The 19519-nt window shown below is 44.6% G+C and overlaps 1 protein-coding gene across 1 annotated transcript in view; it reads right to left on the bottom strand.

Moving 5' to 3' along the window:
• B4galnt3 (beta-1,4-N-acetyl-galactosaminyltransferase 3) overlaps positions 1-12121 on the bottom strand; it is a 105738-nt gene extending 93617 nt beyond the window's left edge. The window contains exon 1 of the mRNA XM_046459877.2: positions 11489-12121. Coding sequence (XP_046315833.1) covers positions 11489-11657 — 169 coding nt within the window. The 5' untranslated portion in view covers positions 11658-12121. The remainder of the gene's footprint in view (positions 1-11488) is intronic.
• Positions 12122-19519: the final 7398 nt, after the last annotated feature.

The raw sequence follows: 19519 nt of genomic DNA, 5'->3' as shown, positions 1-19519 counted from the left end.
TGCTGAGGATTAAACCCAGTGCCTCACACATGTGAGGCAAGTGCTCTACCACTGAGCTTTATCCCCAGCCCTCTTCATCAGATTCTTACAGTTTAATGGGATCAACAAAAGGTTAAAAAAAAAATCTCTGCAGATGGGGGCATGGGGATGATGCCCAGGTCTAGCACTCCAAAAATTCACAATCTCATGGGGAAAGACAAATTCAGACATAAATAACTCTGATGCAAGGCAGACTTTGATAAGTGCACTAATGGAGGTACCCCCCCAAAAAAAATCCTATCTGGAAAGGGAGAGCAGAGGTTAATTCCAGCTGGACTCTCAATAGGACATCCAGCCCCCTCCCCATACTACTTTTGGGATCCAGGTTTGTAATGAGGGAAGAACAACCTCTATCAGTTTCTCCCAAAGTCTAGACAGAGCCTTTAGCCAACACCTTTTTCAAGTACTCCCAATAGAGAGCTCAAAGTCTGAGACTAACTCCTGCCACTAGGGAGAGGACATTGTTCTCAGGACAACAAGAAGGGCAGGAGGAGTGCTTAACCTGAAAACCAGCAATGACCCTGTTCTACATTTGCTTCCTCTCTACCCAGCTCCCATTTGCTAATTCCGGATGCCCACAGGTGCTTCATTGTGTCCTCCATATCTGTTTTAGGAATGTCACTTCTTGGAAAGCCCCCTCACCCTTCAAGCTAGTCTTTTCTCACACCTCCATCCAGTCCCTCTTCACAACTACCATGGTTTTCTCCCCCAGAAAAAAATCCCCATCTGAAATTCTTAACTATTTCTTGATGTCATTATTATTTGTCTTTTCTTCCCTACAAATGTAGGCTCCATGAGGGCAAAGACTTTAAATTTCCAATTCCTTCCCACATCCCTAATACCTAGAACATTGCCTATCATTTAATGGGTGCTCAAAAAACATTGGTTGAATGATTGTCTTCCTGTCCCTTTTGTATTCTTCTCTAGGACCAGCATGGTAACCAAGTCTCACGGGGAGGACTATGCAAGAAGAAACAGACATTTTTTTTTTCCCTCATGAGAACATTTTGAGATGTTGGGTGGGCAAGGCAGACCTTATTGAAACTATCATGGCAGAGTACAGGCAGAGAACCATGTGTGAAATCCAGAACTTTAGTATTTTCTCCCGTTCTACATTAGCTCTGTCACTGAACTCTTGTCACTTCCTTCCTTGACATGTTTCAGCTTTCATCTATCCTCTTTTCAGCTGGATGCTCATCACCCACCATTTGATGATATAAAAACCACGTGAGTGACCGCTGTACGTCAAGTCATCTTACAAACTTCCAGTAGCTAACCTACCTGCAGACACCATTCCTAAGACATTGTTGGTCAATAAATATTTCAAGAATTAAAATACAAATTAGTAGATAAAAAAGACTCCATAATGAGGTTGCTACCACCTTTTCAGCCTCATCTCCTTCATTCCATGTGAGCCTCTGCACTACAGAACTTGGGCTCCCATAACTTTTATCTAAACAAATGCTTCATAGGGGAATATTCACCTTTGCTTAGACACACATACTCCGATAATCACAGACTGCTGGAGAAGGAGGAGATCTTAATTGAAGCCAAAGGACTTCCTTTTTGAATACAGTATAATCACTGTATGAAGTATAGCTAACTTAATTTTATTGACTTAACCTCTTCATAAAGTAAAAGAAATCACCAAAGGCCAAAACATGAAGATGTGACAATCCTGTCTTCAGCAGAAGATACTGATCACATCAGCAAGCACATGCTAATGCTCTGGCAGTCCCTTAGAGAAAACAATAATTTAGAAAACAGATTAGATCACATTAATTTGTTAAAAAACTTTAAAACCTTAAGATTAATACAGTATTTTAAGAGATCTAACAAGTTTGAAATAGAACCAAATAAGACTTACAGACCCTCCCAAAAAATAAATGGGATAGAAGTCTCTCCCTCAATTTCTCTTCCTCTTATTTCTCCCCTATCTTCTGCTGCTACTAAAAGCCATTCATTTGGGATATATCTCCATCTCCATCCCCCTTTGCCCAGGCTTTTAGCAGAAATGGAAAGAAAGGAGAACCAAGGATTGAGAATGAGTATTGGCACTTTGTCTCTGGTTCCGGAGGAAATCCTCACTGCCCTCATACTGGTAGTCCGCCAGTGAGACCAGCTGACTGGTTAGGGCCAGTGTGCATGAGCAATGCTGCACACATCCATTTGAACACTGGGTTGGCAGGCAGGCTGGAAAGGAGTGGATCAGAGGATTTGTAAGAAGATCTCAGCAGGGAGATCTTTAATCCTCTAGGCAACTGCTGTGTGGAGACCATGTTGTCAAAGATGACCTTGGAGGCCAAAGTGGCCAGAGGCCCTGGGATAACTGCCACCTCCTGGTTCAGGCAACTGAGTCTTGAAAGACCAGTGCCAGAACACCAAAGATAGACTGTCCCCTTGGCCCCTGAGTGGCACAGGAAAGTGCCAAACCTACTCTTGAAAGAGGCATCCCTTTCCAAAGATTATGAAACTAAAGCCTTCACAAGCCGAGTGCAGTGTTGTAAGCCTATAATCCCAGCTACTTGGGGGACAGAGGCAAAGGAGGATTGCAAGTTCAAGTTCAAGGCCAGCCTGGACAATTTAGTAGAATTCAGTCTCAAAACAAAAACAAAAACAAAAAAAACTCAAAAGTTTTATTTCAAGTTTATTATGTTCCTTTAAAAATACTATATACTACATTAATCTTATGTTTTAACCATTTAATGCAAATTTATTTTACCTAATCTACTGCTCATGGTAACTCAGTTACAGAGCTAGGATTTTAAACTAAGAAAACTGCCTAGCATTTCTTCAGTCTGTGTTAGTCAGCTTTTTTGTCCATTGCTGTGACAAAATACCTGAAAATATTGACTTAAAAGAGGAAACCTGCCAGGCCCAGTGGCGCGTGGGAGGCTGAGGATTGCAAGTTCAAAGCCAGCCTCAGCAACTTAGCAAGACCTTGTCTCAAAATAAAAAATAAAAAGGGCAAGGGACGTGGCTGAGTGGTAAAACACCCTGAGCCAATCCCAGGTACAAGAAAAAAAAAGGGGGGGACAAAACCTTTATTTTGGCTCATAGTTTCAGAAGTTTCAGTCCACGGTCTCTTCACTAAATTGTTTCTGTGCCTATGGCAAGGCAGAACATCATGGAGGGGACTGCATGGTAAAGCAAGGTTATTCACCTCATGGTGGCTAGGAAGCAGAAAGAGCTTGCTTTATGACAAACTCCTCTCCCTAAATCCATTAAGCTATAAGTCCATAAACAGTTTACTCTATTGATAAGGCTAAAGCCCTCATGATCCATTCATCTTCTAAAGGCCCCATCTCTGAACACAGCTGCCTTGGGGATCAAATCTTCAACATAAGAGCCTTTGGGGGAAATTTCAAATCCAAACCATAACAGAGTTCCTGAAGTCCTCATACTTCAGGGGACATGCAGCAAAGTGGCAAATTACTGTGTCCCAATTGTGCCCTGGTACATCCTCCAAAATATCTCTTTCTCATCAAAAACCTTTTCTTCCTACCAGGCCAAGTGAGTGGCACATGCCTGTAATCTCAGCAGCTTGACAGGCTAAAAAAAAAAAAGCAGGATGATCACGAGTTCAAAGCCAGCCTCAGCAAAAGTGAGGCACTAAACACTTAGTGAGACCCTGTCTCTAAATAAAATACAAAAAAGGGCTGGGGATGTGGCTCAGTGGTAGAATCCCCCTGAGTTCAATCCCCAGTACCCGTCCCCCAAAAAATGAACTAACAAACCTTTGCCTCCTAGCCTACCCCCAAATCCCCATTGCAAGTTTTTGTCCAAAATGAGGATTAAAGATGAAAGCAGGAAAAAAGAATGGTTAGAGGATGTGTATTTGGTGGCAGGTGCTGGACATGATGGCCTAGTGACTGTAGTAGGACTAGACAGAGAAGTTGAAGAAGTACTGGCAAAAGAGCCAACTGGGGCATGGATCTAATCATATCTGCCTGCCCAGCCATTCTCCAGTTTCTACCAGACTGCAAACTCTGAAGGGAAAGTGATGGGAAATAACACTCACTAAGTTTCTAACTTCTTTTAAATCTAACCCAGCACCTATTGTAAACTTCTATTACAAGCAAAGCTCTAACAGGGAGGGCATTCAAACCCCGTGACCAAAATAAAGCATCTGAAGTTTGGGAATGAATAAGTACTGGATATGAGGTCCCACAACTGGTGAATAATATATCTCAGATTTGAACCCTACCCTAACTTCAAATTCCACAATTTTTCCACTCAGTACCCGCCAAAAAAGTGGCATTCCATAAATAATTTCCTTTAAGTTTTAAAATGAATCACCTCTGCCACCATTCAAGATTTGCAAAATAAAAATTGAAAAATATTTATCACTCAGTTTCCAGGGCACTTATATATAAAGTCCCTTGGAATGTCATTGCTCTATTCCCACACCACCTTTCTTTTTCTTTTCCCATCCCTCTTAGGCCCTCTTCCCAGGCCCTAATGCCACAAAGCACAATTTTACCCACTATAAAGTGGGACATAAGCATAGCCTCTGCCAGGCAAAGCAAAAACACAGTTTAAAAGAAGAAATTAGGGGCTGGGATTGTACCTCAGTGGTAGAGTGCTTGCCTCGCACGAGTGAGGTCCCGGGTTTGATCCTCAGCACCACACAAAAACAAATAAAAATAAAGATATTGTGTCCATCTACAACTAAAAAAAAAAGAAAGAAAGAAAGAAATTGGTAGAAGAAACATATGCAGTCTCGTCTCTGGGCCTGTTTTTCTCAGCTGTTTAAAAAGGGGCAGAATCTCTAATGTTTGTGCCTGTGTCCATAAGCCTCAGGCCAGGCAACAGCCACAGATCTTCATGTTCATAGTCTCCCTGGTGGTCTGAGGGTCTTCCTCCTACACCTTTGGGTGGGGTGGTATCCACATGACGAACTTTTTAGGTCTCCAGATTTCCTGACCAACATCTTCAATGTTTTACCTGTCAGGGGTGCCTCAAACTTTATTGAATTTGCTTTGTGTTTATGTCATTTTTTTCAACAACAGTGGCTCAGGCCCCAACATCTCTCATCAGATTTCAACCTCTCCATAGTCTTTTGATGCCAAAGTTGATATAATCCAATTTTTCCCCCTTTTTTTGTGGTGGTAAGGATCAAACCCAGGATCATTCTACTTCTGAGCTATATCCCAACCATTTAGCAAGACAGGGTCTTGCTAAATTGCTGAGGCTGGCCGTGAAATTGTGGTCCTCCTGCCTCAGCCAACCAAGTAGCTGGGATTACAGGGATGTGCCAACATGCCTGGCTCAACTTTTCAATTAGGCTAAATAAAGACGGCGGGGGGAAAAGACCATGAAAATAATTTTCCAGCTTTTGGGGATTTTAATTCTAGAATTCTTGTCTAAGAATTCCAAAATCCAGCCAAGTACAATGGCACACATCTGTAATCCCTGTGGCCTGGGAGGCTGATATAGGAGAGTTGCAAGTTCAAAGCCAGCCTCAGCAACTTAGTTTGAGGCCCTAAGCAACTCAGCAAGAACCTGACTCTAAATAAAATATAAAAAAGGGCTGGGGATGTGACTCAGTGGTAAAGTGCCCCTATGTTCAATTCCTAGTGCCAAAAAAAAGTGTGGGGGGGAGTGCTAGAAATATAGCTCAGTGGTAGAATAGTTTAGAATGCTTGCCCAACCTATGTGAGTCCCTGGGTCTGAACTTCAAGACCACACACACACACACACACGTACACACACACACACACACACAAAGAGATAATTAAAATTTTCATTTTTGTTTATGTAATGGCTACTTTAGTATTCAAAGCAGAACATAAAAGTTAAAAATTTAAAGATCTACTGTCACCAGGCAAGGCAGTGCACACCTATAATGCCAGCAATTTAAGAGACTGGGGCAGGAGGATCATGAATTTGAGGTCAACCTCAGCAACTTAGCAAGACTCTGTCTCAAAATTTAAAAATTTTAAAAAAGGACTGTAGCTCAGTAATAAAGCCCCCCTAAGTTCAATTCCCAATACAAAAAGAAAAAAACTGTCATCTTTGCTCAGAATGTATAACATATTCATTCAGCCCAAGCCATCCAAATTTTTCTTCTTCCAGTAGTAGTATTTTATATCAGCTAATCTATAAATAAATTTAGCTAATCTATAAATCTATTAATTACGTGGCTCACAAGGTCAAAGGGGGATTACCTGAAGGTTGAAATGTATCATTGGCCTAGTTTGGACCTCATCGTCTTTAGACATAAGGAAAAGTGCTTGTGGAAAATTTAAAAAGGGAAGTTTCTAAGAGTGACGAAACTCTTAAAGAACTAGACAGTGAGCGGCTGACTCCAAGAACAGCCTCTAGGTCCCCTTCCAAAGCAAACTTGCTATGGCGGCTGCTCTGCTCTGCTTCATAAAGCTCAGCACTAAAGGGCAAGACCAGGCTCTGTGGCCTGGAAAATTACTGCAGCATACTTACCTACCAGGCTCTCCTAAAACCAGCAGAGAAGTGTCTATTTCAGAAGACCTCATGCTACAAAGCAATAATAACCATGCCAGGTGTCTGAATAACTCCTAGGACAGCGAGTGGCAAGCAGCCCCAATGCCTCCAAGTAGGAGAATGGGACCTTAACTCAGATGAGAGTCCTTGGGTGGTGGGGAGGATAAAGACAGTGGATGTGTAGCTGAGATGCTGCTGGCCACATCAGAACAGAGGCTGTTCTAGGGAAAGGACAGATACCAAATGTAGATATGATCTGCTATTGTCACACACATTCCTGCTACAGGCAATACAAGGTCCAAAGAAAGCATGCTTTATAAATGAAAAAACATTGATGGTCTAATTCTTACCTTTGATTTGTATGCAAATGCTATTATCAATTCTAAGGACATAGTACAAGGAACAAGAATTTCTAGGTTCTAATCCTGGAATAGGCACAGATAAACAGACATCTGCTAGTGGAAAATATCAGGTGCTTGGAAATTCAGAGCTGACTGTTCATAACCAGGAAGTACCTATGTGAGTACTTAGTATGTGCCCAGAATTAAATAATTTGAAGATGCATACAGCAGGCAGGTCAAACAAATATCAATGTAAAGAAAGGTAAGTAGGACACAGGAAAAAGACCCAGAGGTTCCATGGGAAAGAGAAGCAGCCCAGCCAGGCTGCATGAGACGTGGTCCCAGCCCACAAGAAGCACACAAGGCAGTTGTGCCCTGCCTCTGCTCTAAGTTTCAACTCTAAGCCACATTATCCTTCCTAGGCCCACACATCTGTCTCATTTGCTTCTCCCTCCCTCCCTGTGTCTCAGATTACTGCTCTGCCCAGGGTTACCTCTGTTACTGGAGGGTTTGTATCCTTTCCAAAGCAGAGTGGCTGTGGTGACCCAGGAGCTGAAGTGCCTGCCTGACATCTGTGGGTGTGCCTCCCTTAGCCCACTCAAGTCAATCACAAATCATAAGGGCCAACCAGAGAGATGATGTATAGACAGAAGGCAACAAAAGCCAATTAGTTCCTGAGCTTGAGAGCAATTTGGGATCCAGGTAAATCTGGCACATAAGCAGGGACATGCCAAACCCACCTTTGGGAGATCTAGAAGGAGGCCAGTGCACAATATCCCTTTGCCCTGGCTTTCTGCCCAAATTGTTATCTCTTGGATATAGCTCCAAGTTGATCCCAGCAGTAGGTCAATTATAGAGCAAAGAACATTTTAGTCCAGATCTTTACCTTCAAGCAAAACCCTAGCTAATCCAATCTGAACAAATGGGTATAACTTGTTAAAAACCTGCCTAGATATATAATCTTTAACTTCCAATAACAGTTTGTTCCCAGAGCTGCTTTTCAGCCAGTATACACCAGTATAGCTATATCAGGTATTAAAATACTGAGCTGGGCATGGTGGCATACACCTGTATTCTCACTGACTCAGGAGGCTGAGGCAGGAGGATCACAAGTTCAAAGCCAGCCTCTGCAACTTAGTGAAGCCTGCAAGACCCTGTCTCAAAATAAAATATAAAAAGGACTGGGGATGTGGCTCAGCAGTTAGGTGCCCCTGGCACCAAAAGGAAAAAAAATTAAAAGATTGTTATTCAAAATTTTTCACAATTAGCACCATTCTTTACTCTTCTTTCTACTTTTTTGTCCTACCCAACCTAGTTGCTCCATATTCCCAAACACTAAATTTTCCCTGACGCTTAGTCTTTGTTTATGCTGTTTTTTTCTCTTTCTGGAATCCATCAAAATTCTATCAGCTCAGACAGAAGTTGTGGCTCAGTGGTAGAGTGCTCGCCTAGCATGCATGAGGCACGGGTTTGATCCTCGGCACCACATAAAAATAAAAAATAAAGATATTGTGTCCATCTAAAATTAAAAAATAAATATTTAAAAAAGAATCTATCAGCTCCTCAGGATCTCTACAAATGTCCCCACTTTCATGAAATGGATTGAAAGCTATGCTCCATTTCCAGAAGCATCACAGAAACATCTAAGTTCTACATTTGGAAAACTTGATGACTATTTCATAATCTGATTCTTTTATATAAACACATTGCTCTCATCCTAGATAGAAAGTAATAGAGAACAGAAACTATATCATGGTCATCACATCTAAATGACTTAACACAATAGGTATGCACTAAATAAATATGTGTAAATGAGTGAGTGAACATCCCTAATTCTTTTGTCCAAGGGATCAATTTTCTATTTTTTAATGATTTTGGTTGTTTTTCTCTTAATGCTAGCCCAACTGTGGCTGTTATCTTCTTCTACATATGGAACCCAAATTGCACACCATACATATCTTAAAACTACTGGGTTATTTCATGAAGATGAAGCAGGAAGGAAGCATGCTCCCCTGTCATTACTTTACCACCCTGGAGTTTGTGACTGCCATCTCTCTGTACACTTCTTCCAGCGCTAGACCAATACACCCGTCACACAGGGACAGGCAAATGACAGGTTCTGGGCAATGGAGGCTGGCCTTACAGATGACAGGCAAGCTGGTGGTAGAGTGAGTTGGCAGAGATTGCTAGAAAGAGGAGGCAGAGTGGCTTATTGGGAAGCAGGGCCAAGATGGGGCTCTGGTTGTCATGGTCAAGGGCCCGGAGTACAGTTCTGGGAAGGGGCAGTTTTACTACTCTTGTTGCCATTGATGTGGGGTGTGGAGGAGGGAATGTTAGCAACCTCTTTCCTATCTCTTCTTTCCCAATTTCTTCTCCCCAACTCTCCCTTCAAAGAAATAGCTATGAGATGATAATAAGAGCTATAGGACAGGAAGGAACTTTGATGCAAAATGTCTGGGGTTTTTAAACAACAAAAAAGAGATGGGGGGCAAGGTGCCAGAAACCACATCCACTGTCTAAATCTCATTCCATAAGGAAATCAAGGAAAGAGCTGAACACTTTGCATAACAGATGGATTCCAGGGTTCTAGGAGACTGAGAAGAAGAAAGAAGAGATCCATCAGCACCCAGGCTCAACCTCTTGTTAAAAATTACAGGGAAACAAAAAGCCAGTTCTGGAATAGGAAGTTGGGAACATTTTTCTGGAGAAGGTTTGGAAGAAGAAAAAAAAGAATAAGAAAACCAAGTCAGATTCATCCACTAATAGAACCCAACAGACCCAAGAACTGACTGCTTAGGATGAGAAAATCAACAGGAGATAAAAACTGGAAGCCAGAGTGTGAGATTATTATCATGGCAAACAGGTTTTGGTCTTGGAGAAGTAAGCACACCTGAAGTAAAAGAAAAATAGGGATGGGGGAGAAAGGAGGTCACACACACAAAACTGCCTTCCTTTGTCTTTAATTTGTGCAGAAGATTCCCAATGATTGTCACATGAACAAAATGAAGGCCACACAGGGAAGGTGTATCCTGAGGAGAGAAGGGAGATCCCTCCCGGCCTCCCACCTGTGTACACTCCAACAGAGCTCAGCTACTTGGCCTTGTGTAGGGAGAGAGTTCAAGGGAGGGAAGAACTAGCTATGAGAAGGCATTCTGGGCTTGTCAGAATTCTCCTAGGTAGAGCTGTGGGACTGTGGCTGAACACAGCTTTCCTCCGTATGTTTTTAGATCTCTGGGCCTGGAAGTGCTCAAGTGGCAAAGGTTATACAATATTAGGATCCAGACTAAAAGGGACCTTGGAGATCATTTAGACTAAATTTCTTTGACCTGAAAAACTGTCACTTTCTCCCTTGATTGCCCAAGCTACTTTGCTTGGTGACAAAGTCAGCCTTAACCCAACCAGAATTATCTCCACTGGCACAGAGTAAGAGGTTAGGCCTTAAATATATATTTCTAACCTGAACCCACTCAGTTACTGTTCTTAGTAATTCTCCTCTTTTGGGCCACAGGAGGAGGCAAAGCACCACACCCAACTCTGGGGAGAGGAGTTAACACAAATACAGGTCAGAGCATTTTCTCTGAGGTTTAAGGAAAGGGGAAGTGAAGCCATGGGATTCAATGAGCTAGAACTCTGAACGGGGGGGGGGGGGGGGGGGGGGGGGCCTGGCAAGCAGGGGAAGGGCACCTCACCATTCTGGGAATTTCTCCACTCCTTGTGGCTATTAATTACATTGATCTTTTACTTTCTTAAGTCCATCAAAAGTCCATTGAAAGGCACTTCGGGAGAGTCACACCTATTGAAGTAGGGGAAGAGACTGTTTCCTCCCATTTTTTTTCAGTTGGAAACTGAGGCACAGAAACATCAAGTGACTTTGGTAAAGTTAAAGATAGACATAATAATCTACCCACTACCGGGTCCACTGTGCTGTCCATCCTCTTCTGAAGTTTGCAGATTCTATAGGATTTGCAAGGAGGGCTTCAGAAAACTAGCAGGAGGTGACCTGAACGAGAAGTAGGGGCTGCGCAACGAGGTGGTGGGAAACTTGAGAGGACAGGCTGGGAGCCGGGTGAAGCATGGGATGGGGGAAGATGGGGTGGCTCTCCGAGGAATTATTCAAAAAGAACCCAAGAAGACACAGCAGGAGAGGAAACGCAGAGAGCCAAAGACAAGAGGGTGGGCAAACTTTGGGTCGCTCCGACTGGAGCGCCTGGCCTCTGTGGAGACCGCCGAGGGCATACTACAACCGAACCTCAAGCCCACGCGTGGACCGCGCGTTTCTTTCCCGCGGAGCTGCAAGCCTGGAGAGGTGGGAGGTGCCCCAGGTCTCAGCCAGCGTTTTGGCAGGGCAAACCTGGAGCCTCCTCGTGTCCTCTCCGAGGGGAGAAACGAGAAGCCCCGAGAATGTCCCGGCCCCACATGGCCCGAAAGGCAGAGCCAGGCTCGGGAATTCGGAGGTCCGGCCCTGAAGCTGCTCCCCACCCCGGTCCGCCTCTCTCCCCCAGTAGCGCGGGGCGGCGCCGGGCACCTGGAGACGAAAACGAGTTGGAAATCGAGTCCAATGTTGAGGCGGTTCCCCCCAACGCGCGAGCCACTGGTGCCGCCTCCTCCCACCTCTGCGCTGTCCCTCGCCCCGCGGCGCTACTTACTCCGGTTCAGGGGGTTCCCGCCGACCTGGGCCGACGCCACCAGTTCCAGATACAGAGTCCAGAGCCCCACGGACACCACCGCGAGTACCAGCAGCAGCCGGAAGCGCCTCCGCAGCAGCTTGACCGGGCGCAGGAGCAGCAGGAGCAGCGCGGCCCGGGGGCTCCCCATGGCGCTGCGCCGAGGCGGCCGCCGCCAGCGCTGGCTGCTCCCCACCCAGCCTCCGCCCCCCGGCCGGGCCCAGCGCCCAGGGCGCCCGGAGCCCCAGCCCCAGCCCAGCGTCTCAGGGCTGCGCCGAGGCCGTCTTCCCCGGCCGTTCTCCAGCGGGGCTCCTGTTCATGCTCTGTGAGCAAGGGGTCTCAGGCTGCGCGGGCGCCTCAAAGGTCTCTCTCCACAGCAAAGCCCGGCTCCTCCTCCACTGAGTGTCCTCAATGCTCAGCTCTCCACTCCACGCCTCTCCTTGTCGCAAGCTCGCTGCCGCCCTCCCTCCTCGTTCGTTCGCTCGCTCGCTCGCTCTTACAAGCTGCCCAGAAGGAGGCTTCCCTAGGTGCCCGCCCGTCGCCTTCCTTTCCTCTCTCTTCCTCCTGCTCTGGCTGTTTGTCCCGGCTCTGGGCACTACCTCACACCCCACCTGTCCCGCCTCCGCCGAAGCCCCGCCCCCGGGGCACAGGTGGGCTCCGCCCCTGAGGAGTCAAGGGAAGGGGAAGAGCCCCTCTGATTGCACCCGGTGGAAGTGGAGCCGAAGTACCGATCCCTGGTGCCTCCGCGCACTGAGGATGGGTTGGGTAAAGGAGGGGTGAGTTATAATCAGGATTCTGTGACTGAGGGAAACCGAGTCACCGCCGAAGCCCTTGATGGTGTTCCTCCCAAGCAGAAAAGTGGAGTAGAGGCCCGTTCATATTGGGGTGATACCCATGGCTTTTACTTCAAAGCCTTTCATTGCCTACAATGACCCTACTCCCTACTTAAGGAAACAGGAGTGGACATGATATTAGTTGGGACGCAATTATACACTTAATACAGCCCTACTTCTTTTTTCAAGGTCAGTTTTGAAGACCCTCCGTTCCCGGCTTCAGTCACATCTCTGAGAGGCCCTGAGGGAAACCCCAACAAGTAGTTTTACCCATTCAGGGATGAAATCACTGTTGGGAAAGAATATATGTTGGAAAGTTCCAAAGAAGAATTAAAGACCAAATAGGGGTATGGGGGCTGGGATTGTAGCTCAGTGGCACAACATGCTGAACAAGCCCCAGGCTCTGAGTTCAATCCCCAGCACCAAAAGAAGTCAAAAACCACAGGGGGGTGGGAGAAGCAAAAAAGCTAAAAAAGATCATTAAGATACCCTGCATTCCAGTTCTCTGTACTCCAATTCTCTGCCTTCAATCAAATAAAGCATTATTATCTGATTTAAATGAGATAAAGTACAAAGGGGCAGAGTGAACTGCCTGAGGTCAGCAGTAGACTTTTTTTCCCACCCTCTCTCGGAGAAAAGGCTATGGAGAAAGGTGGAGGTCTAAAGTTCCTGGTGCCTGACACCATCTCCATTCTGCAGGTGATGTTCAAAGTGTCCGGTCACCTGTGTGACACGGCAATGAGAATGGATGCTGCCCTACCACATGGCCTGGTTCAGGTCCAGGAGAGCCCCAAGGGGCCATTAAAAAAAAAAAAAAGTGTTCCTGGATCAGGAACTGCAGCACATGTCTGTAATCCTACAGCAGCACTGGAGGCTGAGGCAAGAAGATCACATGTTCCAGCCTAGCCTCAGCAATTTATTGAGGCACTCAGCAACTTAGCAAGGCTCTGTCTCAAAATAAAAAAATAAAAATAAAAGGGGCTGAGGGCCTATCTCAAGGGTAGAGCACCCCTGGTTTCAATCCCAGAACCAACAGATAAATAAATAAAATGTACAGAAACACTTTTTCCTTCCCCTTTGGTGCAGGGGAATGAACCCACGGGCACTCCACCACCAAGCTGAACTCCCAACCGCCCCCACCTTTTTTTTTTTTTTTTTTTTTGGAACCAGGGATTGAACTCAGGGGCACTCAACTACTGATCCACATTCCCACTCCTATTTTGTATTTTATTTAGAGACTGGGTCTCACTGAGTTGCTTAGGGCCTTGGTAAATTGCTGAGGCTGGCTTAGAACTCAGATCCTCCCTCCTTAGCCACCTGAGCCACTGAGTTTACAGATATGCACCATCGCTCCTGGCTCCCTTTTTCTTTTTTTTTTTTTTTAAAGAGAGGAGAGGGGGGGAGAGGGAGAGAGAGAGAGAGAGAGAGAGAGAGAGAGAGAGAGAGAATTTATTTATTTATTTTTAGTTTTTCGGCGGACACAAACATCTTTGTTTGTATGTGGTGCTGAGGATCGAACCCGGGCCGCACGCATGCCAGACGAGCGCGCTACCGCTTGAGCCACATCCCGAGCCCCATCCCTTTTTCTTTTTTGAGACAGGGTTTTCCTAAATTGCTGAGTCTGGCCTTGAACTTGTGATTCTCCTGCCTCAACCTCCTGAGTCACTGGTACTGCAGGTGAGTGCCACAGCACCTGGTTACTAATCTAACTTTTCCTAATTAGCCTCCTTAACTCCAAGCTCCCTTACCCTAATCCAGCCACCATTCTATCATCAGATAGTCTTTTTTTTTAATAAGTGCCTTTTAATTTTTATTTATTTATTTTTAGAGAGAGAGAGAGAGAGAGAGAGAGAGAGAGAGAATTATTTATTTATTTTAGTTTTCGGCGGACACAACATCTTTGTTTGTATGTGGTGCTGAGGCTCGAACCCCGGCCTCAAGCATGCCAGGCGAGCGCGCTACAGCTTGAGCCACATCCCCAGCCCCGATCATCAGATAGTCTTGAGTTTTTCTTTCTTGTTGTCATTTCTTTGTTTCCTGTTACTGAGTATTGAACACAGGGCCTCATGCATTCTAGGCAAGTGCTCTACCATTAAGCTATATCTCCAGCCCTTTTCTTTTTCCTTTGAGACAGTGTTTCACTAAATTGCCCGAACTAGTCTTCTTTCAATCCTCCTGCCTCAGCCTCTGAGTAGCTGGGATTATAGATGTGTGCCACTGTTCCTAGCAACAGTTTCCATCTTTATATGACCATATGAAACCTGCCCTCCAACATAATTTTTTGTTTTGTTTTTGTTTTGTTTTATGACATTGGGGATTAAACCTACAGCCTCACCAATGCTAGGCAAGCGCTATATCACCACTGAGCTACATCCTCATATTTTCTTTTTTAGTTAATCAAGATTTATCATTTCTTGCCAGATGTAGTGTGGCTCATGCCTGTAATATCAGCCACTTAGGAGGCTAAGACAGGAGGATCTCAAGTTCAAGGCAAGGCCCTCAGCAACTGGGTGAAACCCTATCTCAAAAGGCTTAAAAAAAAAAAAAGCCTGTCACAGAGGAGCACCCCTATAATCCCAGCTACTCTGGAGGATAAAGCAGGAGGATCACAAGTTCAAAGTCAGCCTTATCAACTTAGCATAGACCTTGTCTCAAAATGAAAAACACAAAGGGCTGGGAATGTGACTCAGTGGGTAACTAAAATATAAATAAATAAATAAATACAACAAAAAAAGGGCTGGGGATGTGGCTCATTGGTAAAATATCCCAGGGTTCAATTAATCCTCAGTACCCTGCCAAAAAAAAATTTTTTTTTACCCTTTCTCCAAGATCTATTTCAGATTCTAGTAAGCTTTCTTGGATGAGCCCAGTCCTAAGCAACCCCTTCCTCCTTGGAACTTTTCATTTGAATCACCATTTGATACGCTGAGAGTTAACTTTGAATGTTGGTCCTGATTCCTCAGTGTCATTGTAAGCCTTTAAGAGTGGGAACGTGTGTTCCCAATATGCGGCATAATATAGCACAATTTAGCACTCAGTAATGTTTGAGGATGAGGGTAACACTTTGAGCAAACATCTTCCAGAACATTCACTGGAGTTCTTAAGCAGAAGGTGAATCCAAAGGACAATTCTCTAATAGTAGCCCCTGGAAAGTGTCTCTGCGATGTTCCAAAACCCACAGATTTGTGCACTTTGCAAACCTTCCTTTCTTTCCAAAAGTCCAAAACAGGAGCAGACAATATGTGCGCGCTTTGGCTGAGTCAAGTGTGAAGTGAGCAGGGCCCCTGTAAATAGTCTCTTTCTCACTGAGAGCAACACAACTGCATGTTAGGCTGAGTCACTTGCAGCACTTTGTCATGGAAACAGGTGGAGCCCCACCATGATTCTCTCCTCAAGACTGGCCCTCCTGAGATAATTCACGCAATCATTTCATTCTACCAAATGCTCTAAGTACCTCTTATGTGGGAACTGGGAGAGAGATAAAACAGAGAATGCTGTTTAGTTGAGGAGAAAAGGTGGTCCGCAGAAAAAGAAATCAGGCATTTTAAAGACCAGATTTCGGGACCAAACAGTGAAGTGTAAAGAAATTCAGAGGTGTAAAGAGATCACCTTGTGCCTTCCTCTTTCACTTCTACTGTTTGATTTGCTTTGGATCTGGGAATGTAACCAAGGTTCCATTTTGCTCCACAACTGAGCCATACCCCAACCCCTGTACTCTGTTCTTACCACTTGCCCTAGTATGGTGATGTTGGAGTGGGGTGAGGGTAAGAAGGACAAGAAATTCTTGTAGCTAGCTCTCCTCCTTTCCTCTTCTGTTCTCCTTCCTGCTATGGTGGCCAAGGATAGAATCCAGAGCCTCATTCAAGCAAAGCAGCAAAGCAAGCACTCTGCCACTGAGCCGCACCTCCAGCTTCCACATCCCTTTGTGTGTGTGTGTGTGTGTGTGCGCGCTGCTGGGAATTGAACCCAGGACCTTGTGAATGAAAGGCAAGCACTCTACCAACTGACCTATACCCCCAGCCCCATGTCCCTCTTTGACTTCAAATGATTTCACAGCAGGGAAGGACTTAGACTTTGGCACACAAATTCCTTTCTTAATCAACTGAGTTCCAGAGCTAAGTGTATGGATTGGGTTATTCATGATGGCCCATTTGGGTGGCATAATATAGTGTCACCAATGTATTCATTTTGTCAGTTTAACCAGATACTCACTAGTTCTTCTGATGGTTTTCCTTGTCCTTTTGCCCTTCCACATTCATCCCAGAATGACCCAGGGTCACAACACACCTGAAAGGAAAAATAATTTTCATCATTTTACCTCTAATGCTATTGGGAAGGGCTCTGATCTTTGGCTTGGCAAGGATATTGGAATAAGGGCAGATCAAACCACAGAGATTCTTAGCATTCAGTTACAGGGGCTTGGCAAGATTTCTAAAGTGGGTCAAAGTTAGTATAAACCAGAAAATTCAGAATTCAGAAGGGAAAGGTGGACCTGAAGGAATAGCTCAGTTGTAGAGTGTGTGCTTAGCATGCACAATGCCCTTGGTTTGATCTCCAGCACACACACACACACACACACACACACACAGAGGCACAGTGTTGCATTCCTGTAATCCCAGTGACTCAGGAGGCTGAGGTAGGAGGATGGCAAGTTCAAGTCCCGTCCCAGCAACTTAACAAGACTTTCTACCTCAAAATAAAAAATAAAAAGAGTTGGGGGTATAGCTCAGTGGTAAAGTGCCCTTGGATTTAATCCCCAGTACCAGAAAAGAAAAAAAAAAAAAAAGAAGAGAAAGGTGTCAAGTGACCTGTTGGAGGGGTGACAAAACTGTTGTACTTAGAGTGATTCTTATTCTAGTCTACACACGAGCCAGAGGATACCAAGTAGCAACTGTGACAATGCCTTCTTTCTTGTTTTCTACATCATAAGGTTTTACCTGTGAACTTTCAGAAAACTTTGTATTACGTGTGTCTTACTTCTGACAACCACAGCAGAACAGCAGGAAAGGACATTCCCTCTAACAAAAACAAGCTTGGCAAGCCTCAGTATTTTCAAGGTGACCTGCACCAAGTTCACATGACCAGAAAGTGATAGGATCAGAACCAGATCCAGATCTGTAGTTTACTGGTCTTTCTTTCCAGAAGATCTCCCCATCTCTGGTCTGATCTTACATTAAAAAAAATAATAATACACACACACACCTTCACTCTCCCTCTCCTCTGCTATTCAAATGCATATCATGGAGATCTCCTGGTAGTAGAAATTCTGATGATAAATCAGTAAGAGTCTCTGTACCATCAATAAGCCAACAACTTAGTCTGAGATGTGAATGGATTGAGTTCCTTTACTTTGAGACAATTCCTTTCATGCACTGGGAATTGAACCAAGGGGTGCTCTACCACTGAGTTACAACACCAGCTCCTTTTATTTTTTATTTTGAGACAGGGTCTCACTAAGTCACCAAGGCTTTCCTCAAACTTGGGATCCTCCTACTTCAGCATCCAAGTCACTGGGATTACAGGCATTTGGCACCCTGCCTGATGAGACAATTTCTCAGAGCAAAAAGAGCAGTGCTGGGGAGCCGAGTCATCCTGGCAAGCGCTTGTTTATTTTATCTCTGTCAATTCATGCAGATCATTTATATAGAAACTATAGGTTTCACTTATTCCCAATCTTTAGATAAGGACATGGACTCAGAGATATTAAATGACTTGTTGAAGGTGGTGTAAGGTGACCCATATGTATCTTAGATGGGACTCCAACTCAGGCGTTCTAACTTCAGACCTAGTGCTTTTTAAAATTCCCCCTTTGCCCTGTTGCTCCCCCTGGAAGTTCCCCTGGAGAAATAAAGTCACCCTGGAAACTGTGAGCTCTCTCTCAACACATCCACAACTCATTCAGCCCCGTGATGATCTTTCCCACCCTCTCCTCCCCACCCTCATCAGTGCTGCCTGCTGTACTCTTTATTGAGATCTTTTCTCCTATCCCTCCTTCCATGAATTCATCATATCCAAATCTTTCTGCAGAGTTTGCTGCAATGGGGGGTGAAGCTCAAGAAAGGGTGAAAACCCCACTTCTCCTTGGCTACTTCTCATGAATTCCTATGTGCTCAGGCACTTCTGTCTGGATGATAGGGACAAAAAGGTAGGAACTTTATCAAAGCCCTAAGCTTTAGTTTCTCCATCTATGGGCCTACACAATTTTGCATACTAGGCCCAGAATGAACGTTCACCATCTTCACAGAAGAATATGTGCACTGGGCGTGGTGCACATCTGTAATCCCAGCTTCTTAGGAGGCTGAAGTGGGAGGATTGTGAGTTTGAGCCCAGCCTGGACAACATAGCGAGCTCCCTCTAAAATAAACAACAGCAATAAATGTGAAGATCACATCATAGAGAATTCAAAAGAATCAGATGAAGGAAGTCAAAGAAAGGAAGGAGAGAGGGCAGAAAGGTTAGGCTGAGAGTCAAAATAAAGTTCATGGGCTAGGAAAAGATCTCTGGCAATTCCCATACAGAGAGCTTATGACTTCATCACACTCCCAAACTTGAATTGTTGATAGAGTGTTCAACAAAAAGATAAGGGATAATCCAAACCAGAACCATGTGCTTTGAAGTTGTAAGCAATCTATTGCTTGGTCTTGCTTCCTTTTTCCAATCCATAGTGTGACTGCTTCCAAGTTATTATTTTTAAAAATAATTTGTAGTTGTCCACGGACCTTTTATTTATTTATATGTGATGCTGAGATTAGAACCCAGTGCCTCACGCATGTTAGGCAAGTGCTCCACTACTGAGCCACAACCCCAGCGCTGCTTCCAAATTATTACAATCACTCTTTCTGCTTTCCTCCCTCAGGAAAAAGGATTCCCCCGGCAAATCAAGAGACAATTATCCAAGTCAAAAAATTAACTTTGATTTGTTCAAGCTTTGCAACTGAGTAATACCAATTATTTCCCTCTATTCAGGTTTGGTTTGTTGCTGGGAAAACCACAAAGGAGCACTTTTTTTTTTTTAATTTTAGCTTCCAGTCCTCGGGATTAAACCCAGAACCTGAACCTTATGTCATGCTAGGCAAGTAACTGTACCTCTGAGGTCCAGCTTCAGCCCCAAACAGGCTTTCTTAATTTCTCTTTAGTTGGTGCGGAGACAGAAGCTATGTGAGATTCCTCTGAAGCTCTG

Source organism: Marmota monax, unplaced genomic scaffold (assembly GCF_021218885.2).
Source record: "Marmota monax isolate L192 unplaced genomic scaffold, Marmota_monax_Labrador192_F-V1.1 WCK01_AAM20220418_F8-fsc00163, whole genome shotgun sequence".
NCBI classification, from domain to species: Eukaryota; Metazoa; Chordata; class Mammalia; order Rodentia; family Sciuridae; genus Marmota; species Marmota monax.
This window is presented reverse-complemented; position numbering and strand designations above follow the sequence as displayed.